The sequence below is a fragment of the Apiospora kogelbergensis genome (genome assembly GCF_038363985.1).
Source record: "Apiospora kogelbergensis strain CBS 113332 chromosome Unknown utg000007l_segment0_segment0, whole genome shotgun sequence".
NCBI classification, from domain to species: domain Eukaryota; kingdom Fungi; phylum Ascomycota; class Sordariomycetes; order Amphisphaeriales; family Apiosporaceae; genus Apiospora; species Apiospora kogelbergensis.
Window position 1 is genome coordinate 469,686 of NW_027117424.1, and position 20,889 is coordinate 490,574.

Below are 20,889 nucleotides of genomic sequence, written 5' to 3' on the forward strand. Positions count from 1 at the left end.
GTATATGTGTATATCTCTGGCATTATTTTATGATTGCCTTTCAGCAGCAGCGAGAGCCTCCGCAACCAGCCCAGCCAGATAGTCCGCGCCTTCCAATCCCACGCTGATCCGGACCAGGTGCTCCCGCAGTCCGTACTCAGCGACCACATCGAGCTCGGCGTAGTGAGCCAGCAGCGTGTACGCGCACATCAGCGTAAAGTTGGTCCCCAGACTGGGCCCCTTGGCCACGTCCAGCGCATCGTGGAACGCAATGGCCGCCGCCGGCGTCACGAAAGCGATGGAGAGGAGGAACCCGTATCTTCGCCCCGTCTCTTCGTACGGCTTGGCTACCCTGTCGTAAAGATGTTGCGTCGAGCTGCCTTGGGGATAATAGACCCGGCCCACCGCGGCGCTGGCCCGCAGTTGCGCGACCATGATCTCCGCCGTGCGGCTGGCCTTGCGGATGCGATGCTCGAAGTCGAGGCTGTTCGACAGCATCGTGGCCGAGTCCAGCACGAAATACACGTCTTGGTATATGTGGCCGAATGCCTGGTCGAACAGCACGTGGTACGTGGCGTGCGGGTTCAGGACGACGCTGCCGCCCATGACGTTGCAGCCGCCGCTGAACATCTTGGTCAGGCTGGTGCAGATCACATCGCAGTGCGGCAAGATGTCGAGATTGACCGAGGTGCCGACTGTGTCGTCCACCACGAGCGCGAAGTCGTGTCGCAGGGAGAGCCGGCGCAGCCTCGCTATGTCGAGCGACCCCAGCAGCGGGTTGCCCGGGAACTCGGTGAATAAGGCGCCGAGCCGAAGGCCAGACGCGAGATCCGCATCCAGCCTGTCCATATCTTCGGGGGACGCATTTCCATAGAGCACAAACTCAAAACCCAACACTTTGCTCAGTACCTTAAAGGTGTCGACGTACAGAAAGCTGCGGGTTGGAGAGTCAGTAATCACGAACCAGGGGGTCAAGGTGCTGTCAAGACGAACCCGAAAACCCCAACGCGGAATACTTGGTCCCGGTCCCCCATGGCCTTCTTCAAGGCTATCGCTGTATGGGTGATTGCTGACATTCCCGTATGGAAGAGGCGCACATTCTCGTAATTCACGTCGTGCCCGTACGAATTTGCAATGGCTGATGAGATCATGAAAGAAGTATCCGATCCGGTCTTCGGTAGGATCTGACCTGGCTCTTGGACCTTCAACTCTCCGGGCATGCGTTGAAGAAAGGGGGCATGCTGCAACCAGAAATCCGCGAACCGGCTCGATATACCGAAGCCGGTGTGCTGCCAGAACGATTTCGCATGTGCGGCCACTGTGTCGGGATAGACGACGGCGTATACGTGGCGAGCCAGGCAGTTTGCGGGCTTCTCGGTCAGGCATTTGGCGTGTTCATCTCCCGTCCGTGTCGCCATGATCAATCCCCCTGGTGACTTGTCATCGACCACACATATACGGCCATCGAAAGTAATCTCGAGCACCTCGACCGTCTGTCCCACCGCTTTGGCCAGATCCTTGCGCAGGAATTCACGACAGGCCAAGGCCATGTCTCGGCTCGGGAACAAGTCGGCAGACGAAGCTACCGTAAGCTCCTCCGGCAGCTGGGTCTCCTTCCACCCCAGCAGACGTCTTGCGAGTCGGCGGACGAGGTGAGGCATGTAGAACCTAGGGTAGCCGGACTTGAGCTGCGATAGCACGGCTGGGTCGCGCTTTGCCCATCCTTCGGTGTCGTGCCACGTGGGCATCGAGACACTGACGGCCTAGAATTGGACTATCAGACCTGGTCACCTGAAACGGTTGGACAATGATAGATCTCCGGGATATCTGCAACCTACATGGGCGTCGCCAGGAGGGAGGGACTCTCCTAGCTGTATCGGCATCGCTGGCTTAGTAGCAGGGATAGACTTGAGTGTTCAAGGGACAAGGTAGAACAGTTGGGTATTCGAGCATCCGTGAGGATAGAAACTATCATAATTTGTACATTCCCCGCGCAAGTACGAGACGTCAATAGAAAAAGTAGAGAGCATTCAGACATGACCATCCAAGTGGCGGTCAAAATAGGAGCATCACGTCCCGCGTCACGCTAGAGGCGCCTGCTGCTGCCGTCTATGGCACATCTTTTTGCTTTTTCGTCTCTGTTGGGTTGACACCTTCACATTGAACCGAAGAGAAAAAAAAATCATATTTGCTTTTTGGCAAGTTGGTGGCTTTCTCAGGTAAGCAAGCCAGTTGGTTGACGGGAGGGATCCGGCAACGGCCAGCTCGCAGTAGTTTGTCGGTCAGGAGCACCGCAGTTACTTCTGGGTTATATAAAGCCGTTTTGGGGGATCAATGTAACTTACCACACGGCTAGGTAAAGAAAAACACCAACTATTTTGCGCGGTCACCGCAGTCCGGCACCCTCAAATGCCATTTCTTTCGAAGAGGCCCGTAAGGGACCTCATCGAGATGGTACCAGTTTTGTACGGGCCGTCAAAGGGGCCTGCCCTTGGAAATATGCCATCATAATATCCCTGTGAACGGTGCATTCTTCTGGCTTGCTGTGGTGCGTCTGTCGAGGTTTGTCCTTGCTTAAAACAAGCTCGTGCCAATACTGGCTGTCAGGGAGGCGGCAGAGCATCTGCATGGACTTAGATGATCCAGACAGGCCAAAGTGGCCGTGTCTGTGCTGTTGGTTATCGACTGAGAGGCCTAGTTGCGAATGGAAGCGCGTGGGGTTGTTGTTGGAAGCCGGTTCGGCACCTCAAGACTTCTCTGTGCATTTCGATCGACTAGAAGGCATCCATGCCGTGGCGCAGATTTTAGAAAGGCAGCGTCATAACCACGGGTCATGCTCAACACCGTGATTAGAATCACTATATCCCGTTTGTTTTTACCAGCCAACACGGAGTGGCGCCTTGCTCTTCACTCGCGGCGAGATCAAGAATTATCCCCCAGGTCATCGAAACTGAAGTCTGTCTCGAGTTGAGCAATTACAGCCAGCGGTGTCTCTGATTCGGCCCGGATAACTCCAGTTTACTCTGCATCGACGGCATGTTTCTTAGCTCGTATGCGTTCAATTCCCAGAAGACAGGCCCCCGAACCCATTCCTAGCCTAGTCAAATGGCTTATTTCACCACCCTCAGCTTTAATCAACGTTATATTAACCGTATCACAGCATTTTGAAAAGAGAATCATTGATTTGCTGTAGAGCGCTCAATTTTTAATAAGATAGTCATTGCATAATTATAGTACTGACTGATTCCGTAGTGTTGTGTTGAAGACAATAGGAGTACCAATTGAGAATTTTACTGTAGGAAGTTAGCTAGGTCTGTTTTATTTCTGCGGCTGGTAGAAGAATGTTACGCACAAGATGGAGATCCATATCCAGGGTGAGTCCCTGAGAGCAGGAATGCGGAGGTAAGCCCTAAAAGACGCGTGTTGTTGGGAAAGATATACTGGGTTTGCCCCTGGGGAAAGGGGGACACATCATCCAACGGGTGCAAACGAATCGACACTAGAAGCCATGGTGTCATTGCCAAAGAAGTTGTAGGATTTGCAGATCGTTGTAGAACTGTCAAGTAGCGTCTAGGCATCCCGAACTGCCGGGTCGCACGATGAGAAGCCGGCGTGTATAGCGGGCCCATATCGTCGTGTTCATTAGCTGACCGTTGGCCATTCTCGGTTTAGAACCACAGGTTTCTACCTGACACAGCTGAAGGCAGATAATCTCGGTCTTGTATGCACAGCCCAAGACGGTTACATGAAGCTAATCGTATGAATCGATCGTCCCCGTGATTAGCTCTTCGATGCGTCGTCCTCCGGCTCGCTCCTCTTGCCTATACGGGCATCGGCCCATGTCGTGCTTGGATGGCATTCAGTACCAATGCAAGCAAACAAACCTCAATTTCAGTTCAATTACAAGTTTCGTAATCACTGTTGTATACCGCGTCACGAAATGGTGATCTCTGCTATCGGCCGAGTTGCCCGGACATCGGTGAAGAATATGTACAAAAAAAGAAAAGACGCACGTGCCAGGGGAAACCTCATCGAGTAGTGATCTCCCTTTAGCCCTGGGGCTGAACTTCTACCCCGGATCTTGGCATCTTCAGGCTTCTTTCTGTACTTACTTTTTCGCCAGAACCCGGACGATCTCGTTTGTTGTGACATATGGCATACTGACGAAGGAAGGCAGTGATATCACTACAACTTTTTTTGACTCGCCTGCATTCGAATTGCCGTTTATGTGTAGTTAGCTACGTCATATTACTGTATTCATTTGGATCACCAAAGCCAGCCGTCTTAGTCTCTACGCCAAATAAGATGCTCTACGGTTCTAGAACAACGACACTGGGCATTGGAATTGCACACGGGAGGAAGGGAGGAGGACCGGACAGATGAGGGCGGACGCAGCCACCAGATATAGAAAAGGGCGGTTTGGCCATTTCGGGCGCTAGGACTAGCTGCTTCGTGGGATTAATGCGCGTCTGTGCCGGCCGGGCGCCCCTTTTGGCATCTCGCTCGTTTTAGCTAGATTGCCAGCGTTTCAGGTCGCCAGGCCAAGCGACCCCCCGTTTCCTTACGCATGCTGTCATCTCGCCTTCTGTAACCAGCCCAGCTTCTCCCTCTCATTGGGCCAGAAGGTCAGCCTGCCTTGTGGACCCGATCTGCTGAAGAGCGGCAATCCCGCCATCCGTGAATTGTTCCTAGCTTCTACGCCAGACGCCTAATTCCCAGTCCGGTAGTAACAACAAATATGGGACACCCCCGACCCTACGGCCACCGCCATCATCAGCCGTCTCGGCAGTTCGCATACCAGCTGAAATAGCCCTCTTTGGCAATTGATTGGTGCTTCCATCTGCCATTCGGTCGGGAAACCCGTTTGGTCTGATGTCTCTCGCTCGCTCTCTCTCCCTCCTCCCCCGTCCACCATCCCAGCCCGGTCGGTGGCCCATGCCCACTGCTTCACATCACTGACCCTTCCAGGGGCGGAGCTTTGGGCGGCAACCAGGGCCGAAGAACAAAACAACCAGGAGCTAGTCAGTCGAGTCAGACCATGCCACCATGCCCGCTGATCTACACCAGAACCTCAGGGGGCCTTCCCTGCGCTGTCAACTTCGAGAAACATTCCCGTTAGTCTGATTTCGAAGTTGGACGATTCATGCGCCTCCGACTCCACCACTCACCGTCTCGTGGAATCGTTGATATGTCGGGCCCATCCCCAATCCCTTGGCCGTCATGTTGCACCACGCCGTTGCTCCCTCCTTCTTGACCGGTAGAGAGAGACGATACGATACGCAACCATGTCGGCGCTGGTTACGCCCTCTCTGCTGGACGCAGGCCCGCTCATCCTCGGGGTCAGCTGGTCTCTGGTCGGCGTGTCTGCTCTCTTCCTCCTACTTCGCCTCTACGTCAAGTGCACGAGACATCGAGGCCTCTGGTGGGACGATCATGTCTTGGCGGCGTCCTGGGTAAGCAAAAGCCGACTCGTCTCGCGGGAGGACATGCAAGAAGAGGGAAAACAAGTAGCTGACAACATATCGATGCCCTTCTTATACAGGTCATGCTGCTAGTAAGCATAGGGTTGCTCACATACGCCGTCAGCTTGGGGTTTGGTCAACACATCACCGAGATATCCACCAACACGTCCACCAACCTGCACTTCTTGATCTACATCACCTCGATATTCTCGCTCCTCGGCACGGCCTGGTCCAAGACGTCGTTCGCCCTGACGCTGATCCGCATCACCGAGGGCTCTCTGCGGACGGCCATCTGGGTCGTCATCGCCTCGGTCAACATGGCGCTCGTCGCCAACGCCATCCTGCCTTTCCTCCGCTGCTCGCCCGTGGAGCGGAACTGGGATATCCTGATCTTCGAGGGCGAGTGCTGGGACGCCAACATCTCGCTGTCGTACAGCATGTTCGCCGCGGCCTTCTCCGGCGCCATGGACGTCCTCCTGGCCCTGGTCCCCTGGATGGTCATCACCCAGACGCAGATGAACGGCAAGGAGAAGTTCGGGGTTGCCATCTGCATGAGTCTCGGTTTCCTGTAAGTTAAACCCAGCATCCCCCGTGCAGAGCATCAGTGATGCACTGTGGCTGACCTTTTGTCATCCAAAACAGAGCCGGCGTCACGGCCTTCATACGCTGCTCCAAGATCCCGCTCCTGGCCGAACAGGACTTCACCTTCGAGGACGGGCACCTGGCCATCTGGACCATCGCCGAGATCACGACGACGATCGTGGCGGCGTCGCTCCCGGCGCTGCGCGTCTTCTACCGGGACCACCGGCCCGCGGGCGGCAGCCACCGGCAGCGCAAGTCGTACGTCATGTCGACGTTCGACGGGACGTTCCCCGCCAACATCAAGAACGGGCTGTCGCGCACCGCGACCATCATCACGAGCGCCAACCGCCGGTCGCGCCGCCCCGGCGGCAGGGGCAACCCGAAAGTCTTCTGCCCCGAGGCCGAGGAGTTCGGCGCCGACAGCGACGGCAAGATCGTCCAGGTCCAGACCATCACCGTCGACTACGACGTCCAGAGCCTGCGCGCCAGCAGGATGGGGACGGGGCCCAAGCCCGGCGAGACGGCGGGGTTCGATGTGGAGAGCGTGCCGCCCAAGGCTAAATTACCGGAACCCTAGAAGCCGGGTTGTTGTTGATACGAAAAGAATTCCATTGTTATTCCAGTTCCTTGATGGCAACTCCTTGCTTGTATAAATGGTAGATCATGTGTAAAAGGGAAAAGGCGTTTTGTTTTGAAAAGGCTACATTGTATCACTTGATGTGTCTTATAGATTGGGCTTTGGGTATAGACCGTTGCTCTTTGTGTAGTTATAATGTCTCTTGACCTAAGCATCTCCCTTCATTGCCTTTGACCGAACCGTGTTCGCCTGCCCCCCCTTTTGATAGTGTCCAGCTGGCATCATCGACCCACAACATGCGAGCAAGTTGGGTGCCCTTTTGGGTCGTGATATTCTCCAATCTGAAACATACATATTCGCAAGGGTTCTATTGGTCCACGGATCAGAAGTTTGCGACGCCTGCAACAATCACTTCTTCCTTCAAGCCGGGGGCCAACTTGAATACCATAAAGCAAGTCTCAGTCTTCATCCTCCCAGTCTTTTACTAGAAGCCCAAATGCTTCTATGACCGAAATTCCAGCTGAACCACCCTCCTTCGAGACGGCCATCAGCTTCAAGGCCTCCGCAGCAGCCTCGCGAGCCTGTCCACTGAACCCCGAGCCATCTGCCGCGACCTGCTCAAAGCGTGCCTGCCACCGAGCCCACCACTTCATATTGAACCCCTTGACCGCGTATGCCTTCTTCTCGCACATTTCCCACAAGGCAGCCCCGGCATGAGTCATCCACTGACCTGCGGCCAGCACATAGGGCTCGCTCTTCTCGGGCCTCTTGTTGTAGGGCCAGTGGAGGCCAAGAAACTCGTCTGTAATGAGGGCGCAGAACCGGGTCGTGTCTACCAGCCCGTGCGCGAACACGCGTGCTTGGAACGCGGAGAGGTTGGCGTACTTGGCTGGGTTTGCAGGTCCGGCGTCTGGAGTTCCGCACACACGCAATGGGCCTCTTGTCAATGATTGCCAGAGCACACGAAGAAAACCATATTGTGGGAAAGCTCGGTTCACTTACCGTGGTCGAGCAGTCGCAAAGACTGACAAAACTGTTCGCCCTCCTTGTCCTTCTCCAAGAACGTGTGCTCTTTTACATCCCCTGAGATGTAGTGGACAGTACGCGGCGGAAGGCGCCGCAACTCCTGGAGCAAGCCGATGAGGCGGTCTTGGCCGTTGTGATTGTGCGGAATGGCGATGGCTGCTTGGCCGACAGTTCTCCAGAGGTATGCGACCCAACCCAACGGGTTAGTGAAAGCTCTAGCGCCAACAGCGTTCTCCTCCCCGCCTTTGGGTTGGTTGTTGTCAGCGAATTCCTGATGTGCCTTGAACTCCTTCTCACAATCACTGACGATGAGAGCGTCGATCGTCCTGGCGATGGCGGCGGTTTCGGCTCTGCCGTTGATGAGGTCTTGCAGTGCGGCTTTGAGCTGCCTGTCGGTCTCGTCATCGCTAGGATCGACTAAACCCAGGCTCAGTGGCGCGTTGCTCGAAATATCTGGGGTGAAGGCAGTCAAGATGTAGTTTAATCCGTCAGCAATAGTGGCAAAAGCAGAAGAAAGTGGAAGCGTCTCGGGGGGTGTTATGATCTCACTCGAAGGATCACTGGTCTAGCTACAGGTGGTTTAGCGCTATACAATTCCACTTGAGGTCATGAAGAATGTGGCTCAGGTGGCTTAGTATATATATGGGCAACACTCAAGATAGGGGCATCCCCCTCGTCTCCCTAGACAAATGTCAAGATAACTCGGATTACAACTCGTCGCCTACCTACACGGATTCTGCAACGGAGGGCTGGCAATGTATTTAGACCAACATCTACAGAGTAGATAGTAGTGGGCACGTCTTGGCCTCCTAGATGAGGCCGCGCTGTAACCACCTCGTGGTGTAGACACAGACGCAAAAACAAAGAAACAAACAAACAAGCCTACCTACACTATGAACACGCCCAGGTTTACTCTATATACATTTATAGCTTACCTACTTTTCGACAAACTCTCCCGCCCAAGATCCCCCCAAGTTGTGTGCCTCTCCGGTATAGCTCCCCGCCTATATGCGAAGCCAACGCTTATTGATAGTCATCACGCTGCCGATACCGGCTCCGGGAGTCCCCAGCCGATCTGTCAGGACTCGCCTCGCGTCTGTCGCGGGCGCGGGCGGTGAACCGTCCCCGACTCGGAGTCCCAGTCGGCGGCGAAGTCCCGAGCGGCGGCGAGGAAAAGTCCTCTCCTACAGGCGGCGACGATATCGCTTCGTTGGGGTTGGGAACCGCCGGCGGCAGCGGAGGCGGCGCCGATGTTCCTTGGTCAGGGCTGGGAGCCGCCGCCGCCGGCGGAGGCGGAAGCCCCAGGACGCGCTCCAGGAAGCGGAGGACGGCGTCGTCGGTCTCGTTGGCGCCGTCGCAGTACGCGACCCCCTCGTAGTACGCCGCGTCGCGCTCCGCGATGGCCTTCTTGACCTCGGGCAGCAGCTGGTCCGCCAGACGGGGGCGGTCCCCGCGCGCCACCGCCGTGCACTGGCAGATCAGCCGCCGCAGGTCCGGATCCAGCTCGGGGCACGGGTTCTGGAGGGTGACGATCTGGGGGATGGGCATCTGGGGGGTCGGCGGCGGGGGTCGACCCTGGTCGGGAGCAGATAACTGGCGGCCGTCTTGAATGGGGCTGTGCCTCCCAGCTGGTACCAGGCGTACTTCTCCCTTCTGTCGTTCGCCTCCACGTCTAGCTTCGCGTTATTTTCGTCGTCCTGGTTCTCTGTCATTCCTAGCGGTTCACTGTCGCGCAGGACCACTTGGGTCATGTTTTCCCCGACGCTGAAGAGGTTCTTCTGAACGGCTCTCCCTTCTCCTCCGGGCCTGCAGAGATGTGCAACGTTGGTTAGTGTCAGGGCCAAGGGTAGGTATACAAGCGGAGAAACTTCCGTTTACCAAGAGGGGGGATTTCATAGGGGGCGGGTGTACTTACCGTTTAGTTTGACCATCAAGATCGATGAACTTAAAAATTGGGCATATCGAATGCTCCAAATCGTCTGGATTGCCGAGCATATCGCCAATCATAACTAGAATGTGGTCAGTCTCCGTGGATGACAAACAACTAAGAACCAAAGTTGGGAGTCATGGGAGAAGAAGGAGAAGGGGAAGGGGAAGGGGAAGGGACACGCACTATTATCGCAATGCAAGTCGTCATGGCTATAGCCAATACTACTGTCCGTCAATGCGCAAACCTCTTCGTTCTCGTCGTATCGGTCGACGGGTGGCCCATCGGGTACGTAGGACAGGGCGACGCATGCTCGAATCAAGCACATGAATATGCGCCATAGCAGCCTGTTGGGGACGTAGGCCTCCTTGGCGCACTTTTCCATGAAGTTCGCCAGGGTCCCGTTCTGAAGGTACTCGAGATAGATCCACTGTCCGAGTTCGTCGCGGGGCCCGTCTTGGGCCAGGGGGTCTTCGCCATCGCCGAACTGGATGAGCTTCATTATGTGTCGGCTGCGGACTCTATCCAGCAGTTGCCTTTCATCCTCGAATTGCCCATCCTTTCCGTAAGAGACGGACATTCTCTCGGCGCTCGGCGTTTTGAGCACCATCTTCTGCCACGGCTCGTTGGCTTGCCTTCGATGCTGCACGATCCAGGCATGAGCAGCCAAGCCACTGTTGATATACCGCTCGAACTTCCAGGTGTTCTCCCACCCAGAGAAGTAGCCTTTTAGGCTATCCCTAGCATCTCTCACGATTGTGGTTACGCTATCAGCCGAGCTCGCGCTTTCAAGCGAGTCCGAGTTAGAGTTACTAACTGAGCCCATTGTCAACAAGGCTGTCCTTTTCGCTGCCTTGAGGCGATAGATAGGGACCAAAGTAAACAGGGGAGCAACTATCCAGCCTTGCGCGTGATCGTCTATATCTAGCAGGTTCGAAAGTCGACAAAAGGGGTCTGTATGGAAAGGGGACTTGTATAAAAGCGAATTGTAGCCGAGATTATTCGGGGCTCTGGCCCTTTATCAATAGTTGAAATCCCGTTAGACGGGATGAATGGACAAAGGAGAGTATCTATTCAATAAAGCACTTCTGCCCACAAGCTACAGATGAAAAGGGGGTTGACAATGGACAATGGCTAGGAGACCGTTGTCAGATTTTGGACCTCCGTAAAGGCCCTGCTTTGCAACTCTGGACCAACCCCCTTAGTGCGAAGAGCTACTTGTATCGGAAGGATATAGATTGCTATGTGCGTAATATATGCAGTATACGAATATTTCTGGCCATAGACTTGTATTACATTGTTCCATCACACCAGAATGATATCGGTAGGCTCAAGCCTCTGCAGCCAAGGCAGTATCCCATGTGTCCTCATCCACTCATCAAGGGCGTCGTCAATTGGTAGATCACTTCGGCCGGCTCCTGTTCAACGCCATATGCTACCGTGTCCGAATCGATCACCCAGGCCTCGGCGAGCCACTTCCGCGATTCGCCTTCGCTCCCGGAAGTCGAGGAGTATGAAATCCCGGAGGATGGGTGCTTCAAAATCTGCAGGATGTACCACAAAACTCTAGTGTCTCGTTCATCCTCCTCCTCTGTTTCGCTGCTGTCGGATCCGGAATCTTCCTCGACTGCGGCCATGGTATCTGTAGCATCGCCAATGTCGGATCCGGAATCTTCTTCGGTTGCGGTCGTAACATCGGTAGCATCGCCAATGTCGGAGGTGCTGGCGCTGGCATCAGCCTCGGACGAGGTCTCGTTCTGGTCCGCGTTCTGGCTAGCTTTTGCGTCCGCTTCTTCTTTCTTCCTCTCTCTATCTTCCGCGTCTTGGGCTGCTTTGATCACATCCCACCGTTTGTGCCGGATATATGCTGCAAGCATAGCCCACAGGTCGACCGGTTTTTTCTTTTTCTCAATATCATTGCTAGCCTCTCCCTCCTCTTTCTCTCCCTCCTCTTTCTCTCCCTCCTCTTTCTCTCCCTCCTCTTTCTCTCCCTCCTCTTTCTCTCCCTCCTCTTTCTCTCCCTCCTCTTTCTCTCCCTCCTCTTTCTCTCCCTCCTCTTTCTCTCCCTCCTCTTTCTCTCCCTCCTCTTTCTCTCCCTCCTCTTTCTCTCCCTCCTCTTTCTCTCCCTCCTCTTTCTCTCCCTCCTCTTTCTCTCCCTCCTCTTTCTCTCCCTCCTCTTTCTCTCCCTCCTCTTTCTCTCCCTCCTCTTTCTCTCCCTCCTCCTCTTCCGGCTGCCCGGTTTGTCCGGCCGTAAGCCTGGCTGGGCCTGGTCGGCTGCTATACCCCGTGGGGTTTTCCACGTGAGCGGCACGCAGCACACCGGCCTCCGGGATCTGCGCGTCCGGGGCCACCTTATAGCGAAGCTTCACGCCATACTCGTCGCTGATATTATCGAGGCTGCCAATTCTCCTGAAGTGATACGGCTCGCTCTCGCCGCCGCCACTCCGATCCACTTTTTCTAACAAGAGGGCTTCGAACTTCCTCTCGCAGCTTGACAGATGTTGTGCCCATTCCTGGTAAGATGTGAAGAAGGCGTAGCACTCTAGCTCTTGCTCGGGCAAGAGGAGCCTCGTGTCGTAGGTTATCCTGAAGCACGAGCCCTCTTCCTTCTCCCAGTCCGGGCCGATCAAGCGTATTCGGTCTTGGCCGTTCTCGTCTTCCTCGACGACGCTCAAGATCAAGCCGCCTTCCTCTGTGAAGTGAAAGTGCAACCTCCGCAAGTACCCGCTCATATGCAGCTCTGCGCTGGTTAGGCGGCCATAGGGGTCACCCGTCTCACGCTCTGATTTGAACTTCAGGATCTTGGCAGCCGGCAGATAGTTGTGGGACGACGAGCGGGCAGCAAGCTTGACCCGAGAGTCGGCACAGAGCCACGACCACGAGGGCGCGATGTAATCCTCGCCCTCGAACTTGTCTTCAGGAACCCACCAGGTGAGGCTCTGGGGTAAGGTTGACCTCCAAAGCCCGCATACGTATTCATCATCTGGGATCATCTGGTGGAAATTCCTTGCCAGGCTCGACAGTATAATGGGCATGTCAGTGGCATACGTGACCGACTTGCTCGAAAGACCTTGGCAAGTCGAGTTCCATAAGTCGTGCAGATGCTGCAGTTTCTTCGCATACTCCTTCGCATCTTCGGTTCGAGCGGTTCGGATGTCGACATCGGCGCGTTTGTTTTGGAATTTGGCCTCCCCCGTTAAAGAGGGTCTCGTCAGACCCCAAGCCACCCGGGATCGATTCGCTCGCAAAGCATGCGTTCCCGTGGCCGCAGCATTCCCACACGAGCTCCTTTTCGGTGAAATGCAGGATGCGCCGGGCCAGCTGTCTTTCACGATGGATCCATGCCCGTGACAGCGAAGTTGCCGATTTCATCCAGCCAAACAGATTCTGTGACGTGACGACCCACGAGTGCTGTGTTTGGGTGGCTGCAAATTCGAACGGTGTCACCTCAATATCTTCTCGTTTTGCAAAACATCCGGCTCTGCTGTCTTCCCCCGAGTCGGCCGAAATATTCACCTCGGCATTCATGTACACACGATCCATGAACGATGCCTCCGCTTGCCAATCTGCCTTCGAATCTTGGACGATGCAAAGTGAGTCTATCCACAACCAGTCCAGCCCAAGCCAGGAGGTTATTTTGAATGCATCTTGAAACGTCTTCGGGAGAGCGCTCCACGGTAACCCGGCAGTCTTCCTATCAACTAGATTAGTACCTAGGAGCACGGGGTTCTCCTTTGCACCCCATGACCCCCAGCAATGACTCAACGAGGCGTACTGTCGACTCGATGTGAAGGACGCAGGATGTTCCGTGGGACAAACGAGCCGCACCTTCCCCTCTTCGAGAGCATAGCGCACGTCCAGGAGCCTGGTTGGGAGATACTCCTCGCCCAGCCTGTTGCACAGCCCATGTCTCCCATCTGCATCTTGCATGCATTTCTTCAACCAATACTGAGCCAGAGATCGGGTCCCATGACGGTCATTGGTGCCTTCCTCGGCAAACTTGTCCATTGCCCCGCGAGATAAGTCCGGAGCACCTTCACCTTGGGCAATGCTGTTGTCGAAATGGACGGCAAAATGGGCTTTGGGCCACAGAGAGATACGGAACAAGTGCTTGTAGTTCCTCATGGGTATCTTTGGCACTGACGAATCGATCATGACGAACCACATCTTATGCGCCTCGTCCGCTTTGCGTAATAAAGGCCAACAGCATTCAATTCGGTATTGCCCAAAAGTGCTTGAGGGTAGGTCAGGATAGAGAACGTCGACTTTCTCCCAGATCTGGCTACAGATGTGGCATTCAACGCCGAGTGCGAAGGCACATAACGACCATAAGGAAGAATGATGTATGACGTTGTTGTTATCGAGCGACTCGGGAGGATCCTTGCCAGTGTCCTTCGGATGGCGGGACACAAATTCGCAGTAGTAGTCCAAAACATCTCGGCAGGCTGTGCATATTGTATGATCCGTACGCAGCTGCAGGCTCTTGTGGGAGATCTCGGTGCCGGGCTCGGGGTCGTCTACCCACACCGCGATGCGGCCCTCGTCATCTTTCCGGGCCCGGAATCCCAGTTGGTCGGGAGGGCGGACAACGTGTGCTTCGGTGGGCACAAAGAGCAGAGGTCCGTCCCAGCCACGGGTGGCGCCAACCGAGTTGTCATGAAGCATGATATCGCGTAGGCGTGTTTCCCGGATTGCCATGGACCTCTTGTTCATGTCATGGTAAATCTGATCCTCCAGTTGACCGACTTCCTGATGCTGGCCGGGAAGTAGATCTTGGGGCGCCATTTTGACAATTCGGACGCATTGGTATGCTGCCAATAATAAGTTGAGAAGAATGATGCTGGAGAAGACAGCACGACGGAGGCAGCAGAGTGAGAAGGGCGGAGGGCAAGGGCTGAGGGGGGCAGTGAATCCGTCTTGCCTAGTCGTTTCCACTTTTGTCAGCCGCAATCTCACTTGCTAGCCTGTATTGAGTTTTAGCATAAGCATCACAGTAACACGTTGGATAATACCAAGCATACGCAACGGAGAAAGTGAGCAGTGTATTCTATCTTTTCAGGACTATGCATCATCTCGCATAGTCATCCTCCTCTCGCCTTCCCAAGCCTTCTTTTTATCAACAGCCTCACATAGGACTCGGTAGGCATCGCCCGCCTTGCAGTCCATGACCGACCAGCCGCCCTCTCTATCGACTTTCACCAGCGTCACCTTCTCTTTGCCGTCCTTGGATTCCAGTTTCATATCGCAGTAGACCAAGTAATGGGGGCACAGCGTACCACAGAACCGTTCCTCCTTCACAAAGCCCCAGTGCTGGTCGAGGGTCGTCTGGAAGCCCGTAGCGGCATCCGTCTCGCCGTTTTCGTTAGGTTTATGCTGCACATTTTTCTCCAGGAATCTCTCCGAGCCCGACTTGCGCCGCTGGAACGGCTTGTCCACGGCGGCGAGGTAGTCAGCCGGGTAGCGCGTCTGGGGGCCCGCGTAGGCGAGGAAGGTCTTGTGGCTGTGCTTCCACGGCCGGTACCCCGCGACTATCTCGTTGAATATGGTCATGGTCGTGGCGTTGGCGAAAGGCAGGCGCTGGGTGTCTGTGGTGGCGGCTTCGCCCAACGCCCGGAGTTCGGCCGCGCTCGTCTCGTCCTCGCTATCGGCTGCCTTCTTCTCATCCCAGTCGATCTTGACCAGCAAGATGCCGTCCTCGTGGTATATAGGCGTGTCGACGATCATGAACATGCCACGGTGCAGGTGAGGGTTGTTTCGGCAGCGGAGAGGCCATGTGCGCTTGGCTTGGGCGACTGCTTCAACCTGGCTGTCCGCCGTTACGCGCCCCTCGGGTCGGCAGCCAAGCTCGGGTGTTGGGACCCGCGGACCCCAACACGGATGAAGTTCGCGCATAACTGTCTCGAAATCGATCCCCGGGATGGAATAGAATCCAAAATAGTAGTCCAGGTCATAGAGCGTGCTTGAAGCCCCGTCTGAGTACTCTTCATCAGTCTGGAAAGAATCGAAGGCGACTTCCTTTCTAGGACCACTATCGTCACCATCATCATTATCATCGCCATTGTCTTCGTTACCGCTCCCATACTCCTCTTTGAAGTCGGCCCAGTCAGCGTTCGCTATCTGCAGATTGACAAGCATCAAGCCTGCGTCCTTAACGGGGACGCGCAACTGGTCGATCTGACAGACTTCGTCGTCGGTGCCGTCGTCCATGGTCACGACGACAACACCCTCCTTTCGCCAATCCTTGTCGACCACGGCGACGAAGTAAAAAGGGGTCGAAGCGACGGGTCGAGGCAAGGACGTCAAGATGTTTGCGGAGGGCAGCACGGAGAGGCTGACCCGAAAAGTCGTAGTGAGGGGCACGCTGGACGGGGGTGGCGCCGTCACTCTCGCTGTTGCACGCCTCTTCGATACTGGCAAGCTCCTCATCATCACGGAGCTCGACGTGCACGAAGAGTGCGAACGGCAGAAGAGGGTCGGGGAGGTCTTTGTAAGGATCGATGGCGGGCGAACTGCTCGCCGGTAAGGTCAAGTCAACTGCCATGGTAATTAGGGCTAATGGAATTGACAATCTTAGACTCAAATGGTGTTAAAGAATATGTTGGTGTAAGGAAATGGATAAGATGGGATTGAGAGAATGGGCAAGTTCTGGGGGTTTGTTTGCTCCCGCCAGGCGCCCGCCTTGTAGCTGAGAACCTGCCAACCAATTGCGCGTTAGTTAATCAAGCTTACTGTCTCGCATCTCACCAAGCCTATACCGTGACGTCACCTCCGAACCTGACGGTACATATGGCTGACAATGTCCGCTCTCTTATTATAGCCAGCGGTGCAGCCTGAAAGGGGTTATGGTGGTGGTATGCGACTAGCATCAGAGGTCCCATCGCGATTGCCTAATGCGCCATACTGTAAGTCGTCGTCTCTATCGGTGGCGTGTCACAGCCCAGCTGTTTCGTACTTATAAATAAATAGGACTATTAGGAAAGGCCATTCCTTCTTCTAAGCGGTGATTCTTGCTGCTGGTGCACATGTCCAGCACTGCCATGCGATCAACAATACAGGATCATCTTCGGGCTACCTGCTATAGAATCAAGGGATTTAACTGGATCAGCTTTCTGGGAAGGATTCTAGTCTTCATATCACTCCCGATTTAGTGACATTTCAGGCATTGAAAGCATTGCTAATGAATATTACACTGGTTGATTCTGAGCAACGAATTTAGTTGCTTACTACAGTCCTTTTGCTCAATGTGCATATTGGATCACGTATCTTCTCAGCTGACTGCGATAACACAACAACTCAGCTTCGGTTTTCGGCAAGTGGACGGTAAGCTCATGAATCAGCATCATCAGCCTGACAAGAGTACGTGCCCTGTTTCTGCCTCTCTCCGGGCTTGCTTGTGTCGTCGCCAATATGTCTCTTGTTCCAGTGTAGGGGATCAGCTGACGCTGAAGTAAGGCCGGCCATCAAGCCCTAGTCAGAGAAGGACCAATACACAGCCCAAACAGGCCGAAGGACGGCAAGATGTAAAGTGTTATTGCCTGCAACTACGAGGACATGTTTGGGGGCTTTAGGCGTAACATAAAAGGACGAAGGGGTGCTCATAATGATACTAACGAAAAGCTCTTCAGCTTCGTGGACAGACTCATCAATACTCACACACTTACTGCTTTGACCATTGCTATATCACTTGAATCTTGAAGATTGCCGATTATCATGAGGGCCACCACTGCTTCGCTCCTTGGCTTTGCTGCCGTTGCTGTCGGCAATCCCTTAGCTAACCTCGGTGCCTCACTGGATATTCGTTCTCCGCCTCAAGCCAATGGCATTCAATTCCTGTGCGACGACTTTCCAGAAGTCTGCGCCAACATGTGTTGGGGTAGGTAACCCTTATCATAGTACCGGTGCTTTCGAGTACTATAACAGGAATATGCTGACCAGCCCTCTAGGCGCCTACTGTGTGCCAGACCACACCACCTCTCTCGTCTACGACAAGGCCAGCAAATCCAAGAAGCGTGAGCGCCGCAAAGCGGCTGGCTGCATAGATAATAAGAAGCCAGGCAATAACCGCTGCTCCAAGGGCAGACAGGGTGCCAAAAAGGGGTACAACTGCGACGAGTATCCCTTTGCCAGCTCCAAGAAGAAGGCGTCGGGAAGCGGCGATAAGGAGAACAGATGCAGTCGCTGTGTACCATCTAAGGAGAACAGCAGTACGTCTAGATACATGAACACACCCAGTCAACCTCTCCATCCCCTGAATGAGAAGCAGACCGGGCTAATGAAATCTCGATAAACACACAGAACAAGGCGCCACGCTGTCCAAGGGCTACAAAGACTTCTGCAAAAACAAAGCCCCCTGCAACTTCCAGGTCTTCTTCAGCAACCCGGGCAAGGGCGGCGACCACTGCAACATGGGTCCCAACCAGTGCAAGGCCGATGTGGCGGAACAATGCTCGGGGTCCATCAACATCATCGAGCGACGCGAGTGGGTCGTCGAGCCGCCGTCGCTCGCCGCGCGCGAGGTGTATACCAACGGCACGTACGTGCGCGGCCCCGTGCAGTTCCGCACCGTCGGCGGCCAGCTGCTCGACGCACCCTACGGCGGCACCATCGGGCAGCCCGTCCACCGCCCCCCGTGCCCTCAACCAGACGCTGCACGACGAGCTGGTGGCGAGGCACGCCGATGGCGATGAGGACGAGGACGAGGAGCTGCTGGATGGCATTGTCGGTAATATGGTCAGTGACGTCGACTATATCCAGGAAGTCACCTGGGAGGCGCGCTTGAAAGAGTAAAGGTGGCGGGCGGCTGGGGAACGACGTCCATTATTGTACAAAAGTGGTCGTGATGACGAGCGGGCTGCTCTAGATCGCAGGGATGGGCCGGCACATGAGTGATAACAGGCGAATTAATACGGAGTTACTTTTATTATTCACACTCGCTACATCTTATCACGTCTAGACGTCCCTTTTACCCAGGCCAGGCTAGGATTAGCTTTGACTTTATTAGTGACTGACATTAAGCAAGCCTTGGTAACTGCCCAGATATCTGCAAAAACAGGGACTGTAACACTACCACGTGACGCAGAGGAAGCCGACTTCAGCGAGCTTCGCCATAAAGGCCTGTGCCTCGTGCGGTTTGGGTATGCGGTTCCTGTCACGAAACACCAGCTTACGGGTGACTCGGAGGGTTCGCCGGCGTTCCTCCCCGAGATCTACACGACGGATTAGTCCAGTAGACTTGAATACCATAACAAGCAAAAGTTTTAACAGCCTCTATTTTGTCGAGACTTTTATTGCACAGTATTTTACTAGTTTCAGTGGCAGTGTTACCGTGTTAAAGCGTAATTAAATTATAATGTCGATTTATTAAATTAGGAAATTAGGAAGTCTTAGGGATAAAACTAGTAAAAATAATAATAAAAATTAGATCTTATTTTTTAGAAATAACTTAATTAAACAGGCCTATATTAGCCTATAATTTTAGTTATTAAATTATTAAAGCAATCGCTATACCTTAAGCTTATTTAAAGCTCAGTATATCGTTAACGCGGCTTTTAATAATTAGAAAAGCCGTTTTCAAGGTATTTTAATATCGTTATTATAATATCGAATACGCTTTAATAATAGCTAGATTGAAATAATATTTTAAATAATATATTAATATATACTTATAAATTTAAAAGAGTTATTATTACTTTTTAAAAGGTAATTCGAGCTTATAATAAAGGTAATAACGTTGCTAATATATCTAATATATATATTTTACCTTTTTATAAATTTATTAAACCGTTTTTAAAAAGGTTTTTATGTAAAATAAAGATTTAAATATAAAAGATTTACTTAAATAAAATTACCGTAATATAATAATAATAAATAAAATAAATTATTTATATATTATAAAAGCTTTATAAATAGCGATTATAAAGATTAAAAATAATATTATAATAACTATTATTAACCTTCTATAAAGTATAAGATAAAGTAGCGTCTATAATTAAGCTATTATAATAATTAAACTTTTAATATTACCTTTAATTATTAAGACTATCCGGACTTAAACCTTAATTTTAAAAAATATATTTTAAGAATACCTTACCCTTATTAACGAAAAGGATATTATTATTAAATTATATAACTTAACTTAAAATAATAATAAATATAATAAAGCTATAAAATCCTAATTATAAAATAATATAACTAACTATCTTAAAACCTTTATCGATTATATTAATAAAGTTATTTATTAAAGAATTATTAACCTAGAGGCTTTAATAAATACTTTAATAATTAATAATATCCCGGTAACCTTAAAACTATATAATAGTATAAAGGTCGATAACGCTATTTTCTTTAAATCTAAAGATATTTAAGTATATACTACCTTTATTACTTAAGCTAAGGCTTTAATTAAATATATCGATTAGTAAGTGAAACTTATTAAATCTAAAGCTAAAGTAATAATACTTATTTATAACGTCGTTATTTAAAACTTTTTTATAAATACTTTCTTTTAAAATTAACTTTTAAAAAGGTATAATAGTTTAAAATATTAAACGTTAACTTAATTGGAAATAATATAATTATTGATATAAGCTAATTTATTAAAGAAAGGGTTATTAAATCTATTAATTCTTTTATAATAGAATTTAACTACTTTAGATTTATAAATAAATTAATCCTATCCGGATATATTTAATTTAATAAAATATATTTAATAGAATGTTATAATAAAGCTTATTAAATTAAATAATACCTCTAATATTAAAAATATAGTTATATTATTACTTAATATATTATTGCATGTAATATTTATAAGTTTTATTCTAACTTTTATAATATATAAAAGTACCTTATTTATATAATCTATAACCCCTTTAAATATAATAATTACCGTTATTAATACCTTACCTAGAACTTGAAATATAATTACTAGAAACGGGAGTATTAACGGGTTTAAGAAGTATTAAAAAATAAAATTATTTATTAATTATAAGTACTAATATATACATTATTAGTTATTAAAACCTTCAGAATTACTACCGCTACCTTTATTATATAAGGACTGCCTATATTATAAGGGCTACTTATACCGCTAGCTTAAAAAGGACCACTTAAAAACTTACTAATATTATTAATTATACCGGCATTAACATTTATAATAATACCTATAATAATAATAATAGTATATAATAATCTATTATTTAAGAATTAAAGTTTAAGTTTGATATAAATATAATATCTATATTAACTATAATAATATATTAATATAGTGCCCTTTTAAACTAATTTAATAACTTTTAATTTATTTATTAAAGCTCGAGCCTTAAATTTATTAAACATTT

General features: G+C 51.2%; 6 protein-coding genes across 6 annotated transcripts; 2 read left to right on the forward strand and 4 right to left on the reverse strand.

Annotated features, from left to right (window-relative positions):
* Positions 1-27: 27 nt before the first annotated feature.
* Positions 28-1,862, reverse strand: PG998_010510 (PLP-dependent transferase; the record flags this gene model as incomplete). The annotated part of the gene is made up of 3 exons (XM_066877326.1): positions 28-913; positions 973-1,742; positions 1,818-1,862. 3 exons carry the CDS (start codon positions 1,860-1,862, stop codon positions 28-30), a joined length of 1,701 nt encoding a protein of 566 aa, XP_066726380.1.
* Positions 1,863-5,264: 3,402 nt separating this feature from the next.
* On the forward strand, positions 5,265-6,600 carry PG998_010511 (uncharacterized protein; the record flags this gene model as incomplete). The annotated part of the gene is made up of 3 exons (XM_066877327.1): positions 5,265-5,432; positions 5,522-6,009; positions 6,084-6,600. 3 exons carry the CDS (start codon positions 5,265-5,267, stop codon positions 6,598-6,600), a joined length of 1,173 nt encoding a protein of 390 aa, XP_066726381.1.
* A 458-nt stretch (positions 6,601-7,058) lies between these two features.
* On the reverse strand, positions 7,059-10,379 carry PG998_010512 (kinase-like protein; the record flags this gene model as incomplete). Its single annotated transcript, XM_066877328.1, has 4 exons — positions 7,059-7,510; positions 7,603-8,079; positions 8,712-9,201; positions 9,801-10,379. 4 exons carry the CDS (start codon positions 10,377-10,379, stop codon positions 7,059-7,061), a joined length of 1,998 nt encoding a protein of 665 aa, XP_066726382.1.
* Positions 10,380-10,920: 541 nt separating this feature from the next.
* Positions 10,921-14,338, reverse strand: PG998_010513 (HET-domain-containing protein; the record flags this gene model as incomplete). The annotated part of the gene is made up of 2 exons (XM_066877329.1): positions 10,921-12,546; positions 12,602-14,338. 2 exons carry the CDS (start codon positions 14,336-14,338, stop codon positions 10,921-10,923), a joined length of 3,363 nt encoding a protein of 1,120 aa, XP_066726383.1.
* Positions 14,339-14,614: 276 nt separating this feature from the next.
* On the reverse strand, positions 14,615-16,094 carry PG998_010514 (uncharacterized protein; the record flags this gene model as incomplete). Its single annotated transcript, XM_066877330.1, has 2 exons — positions 14,615-15,793; positions 15,852-16,094. 2 exons carry the CDS (start codon positions 16,092-16,094, stop codon positions 14,615-14,617), a joined length of 1,422 nt encoding a protein of 473 aa, XP_066726384.1.
* Positions 16,095-17,263: 1,169 nt separating this feature from the next.
* On the forward strand, positions 17,264-18,340 carry PG998_010515 (uncharacterized protein; the record flags this gene model as incomplete). The annotated part of the gene is made up of 4 exons (XM_066877331.1): positions 17,264-17,426; positions 17,497-17,757; positions 17,855-18,086; positions 18,130-18,340. 4 exons carry the CDS (start codon positions 17,264-17,266, stop codon positions 18,338-18,340), a joined length of 867 nt encoding a protein of 288 aa, XP_066726385.1.
* Between the last annotated feature and the right edge of the window lie 2,549 nt (positions 18,341-20,889).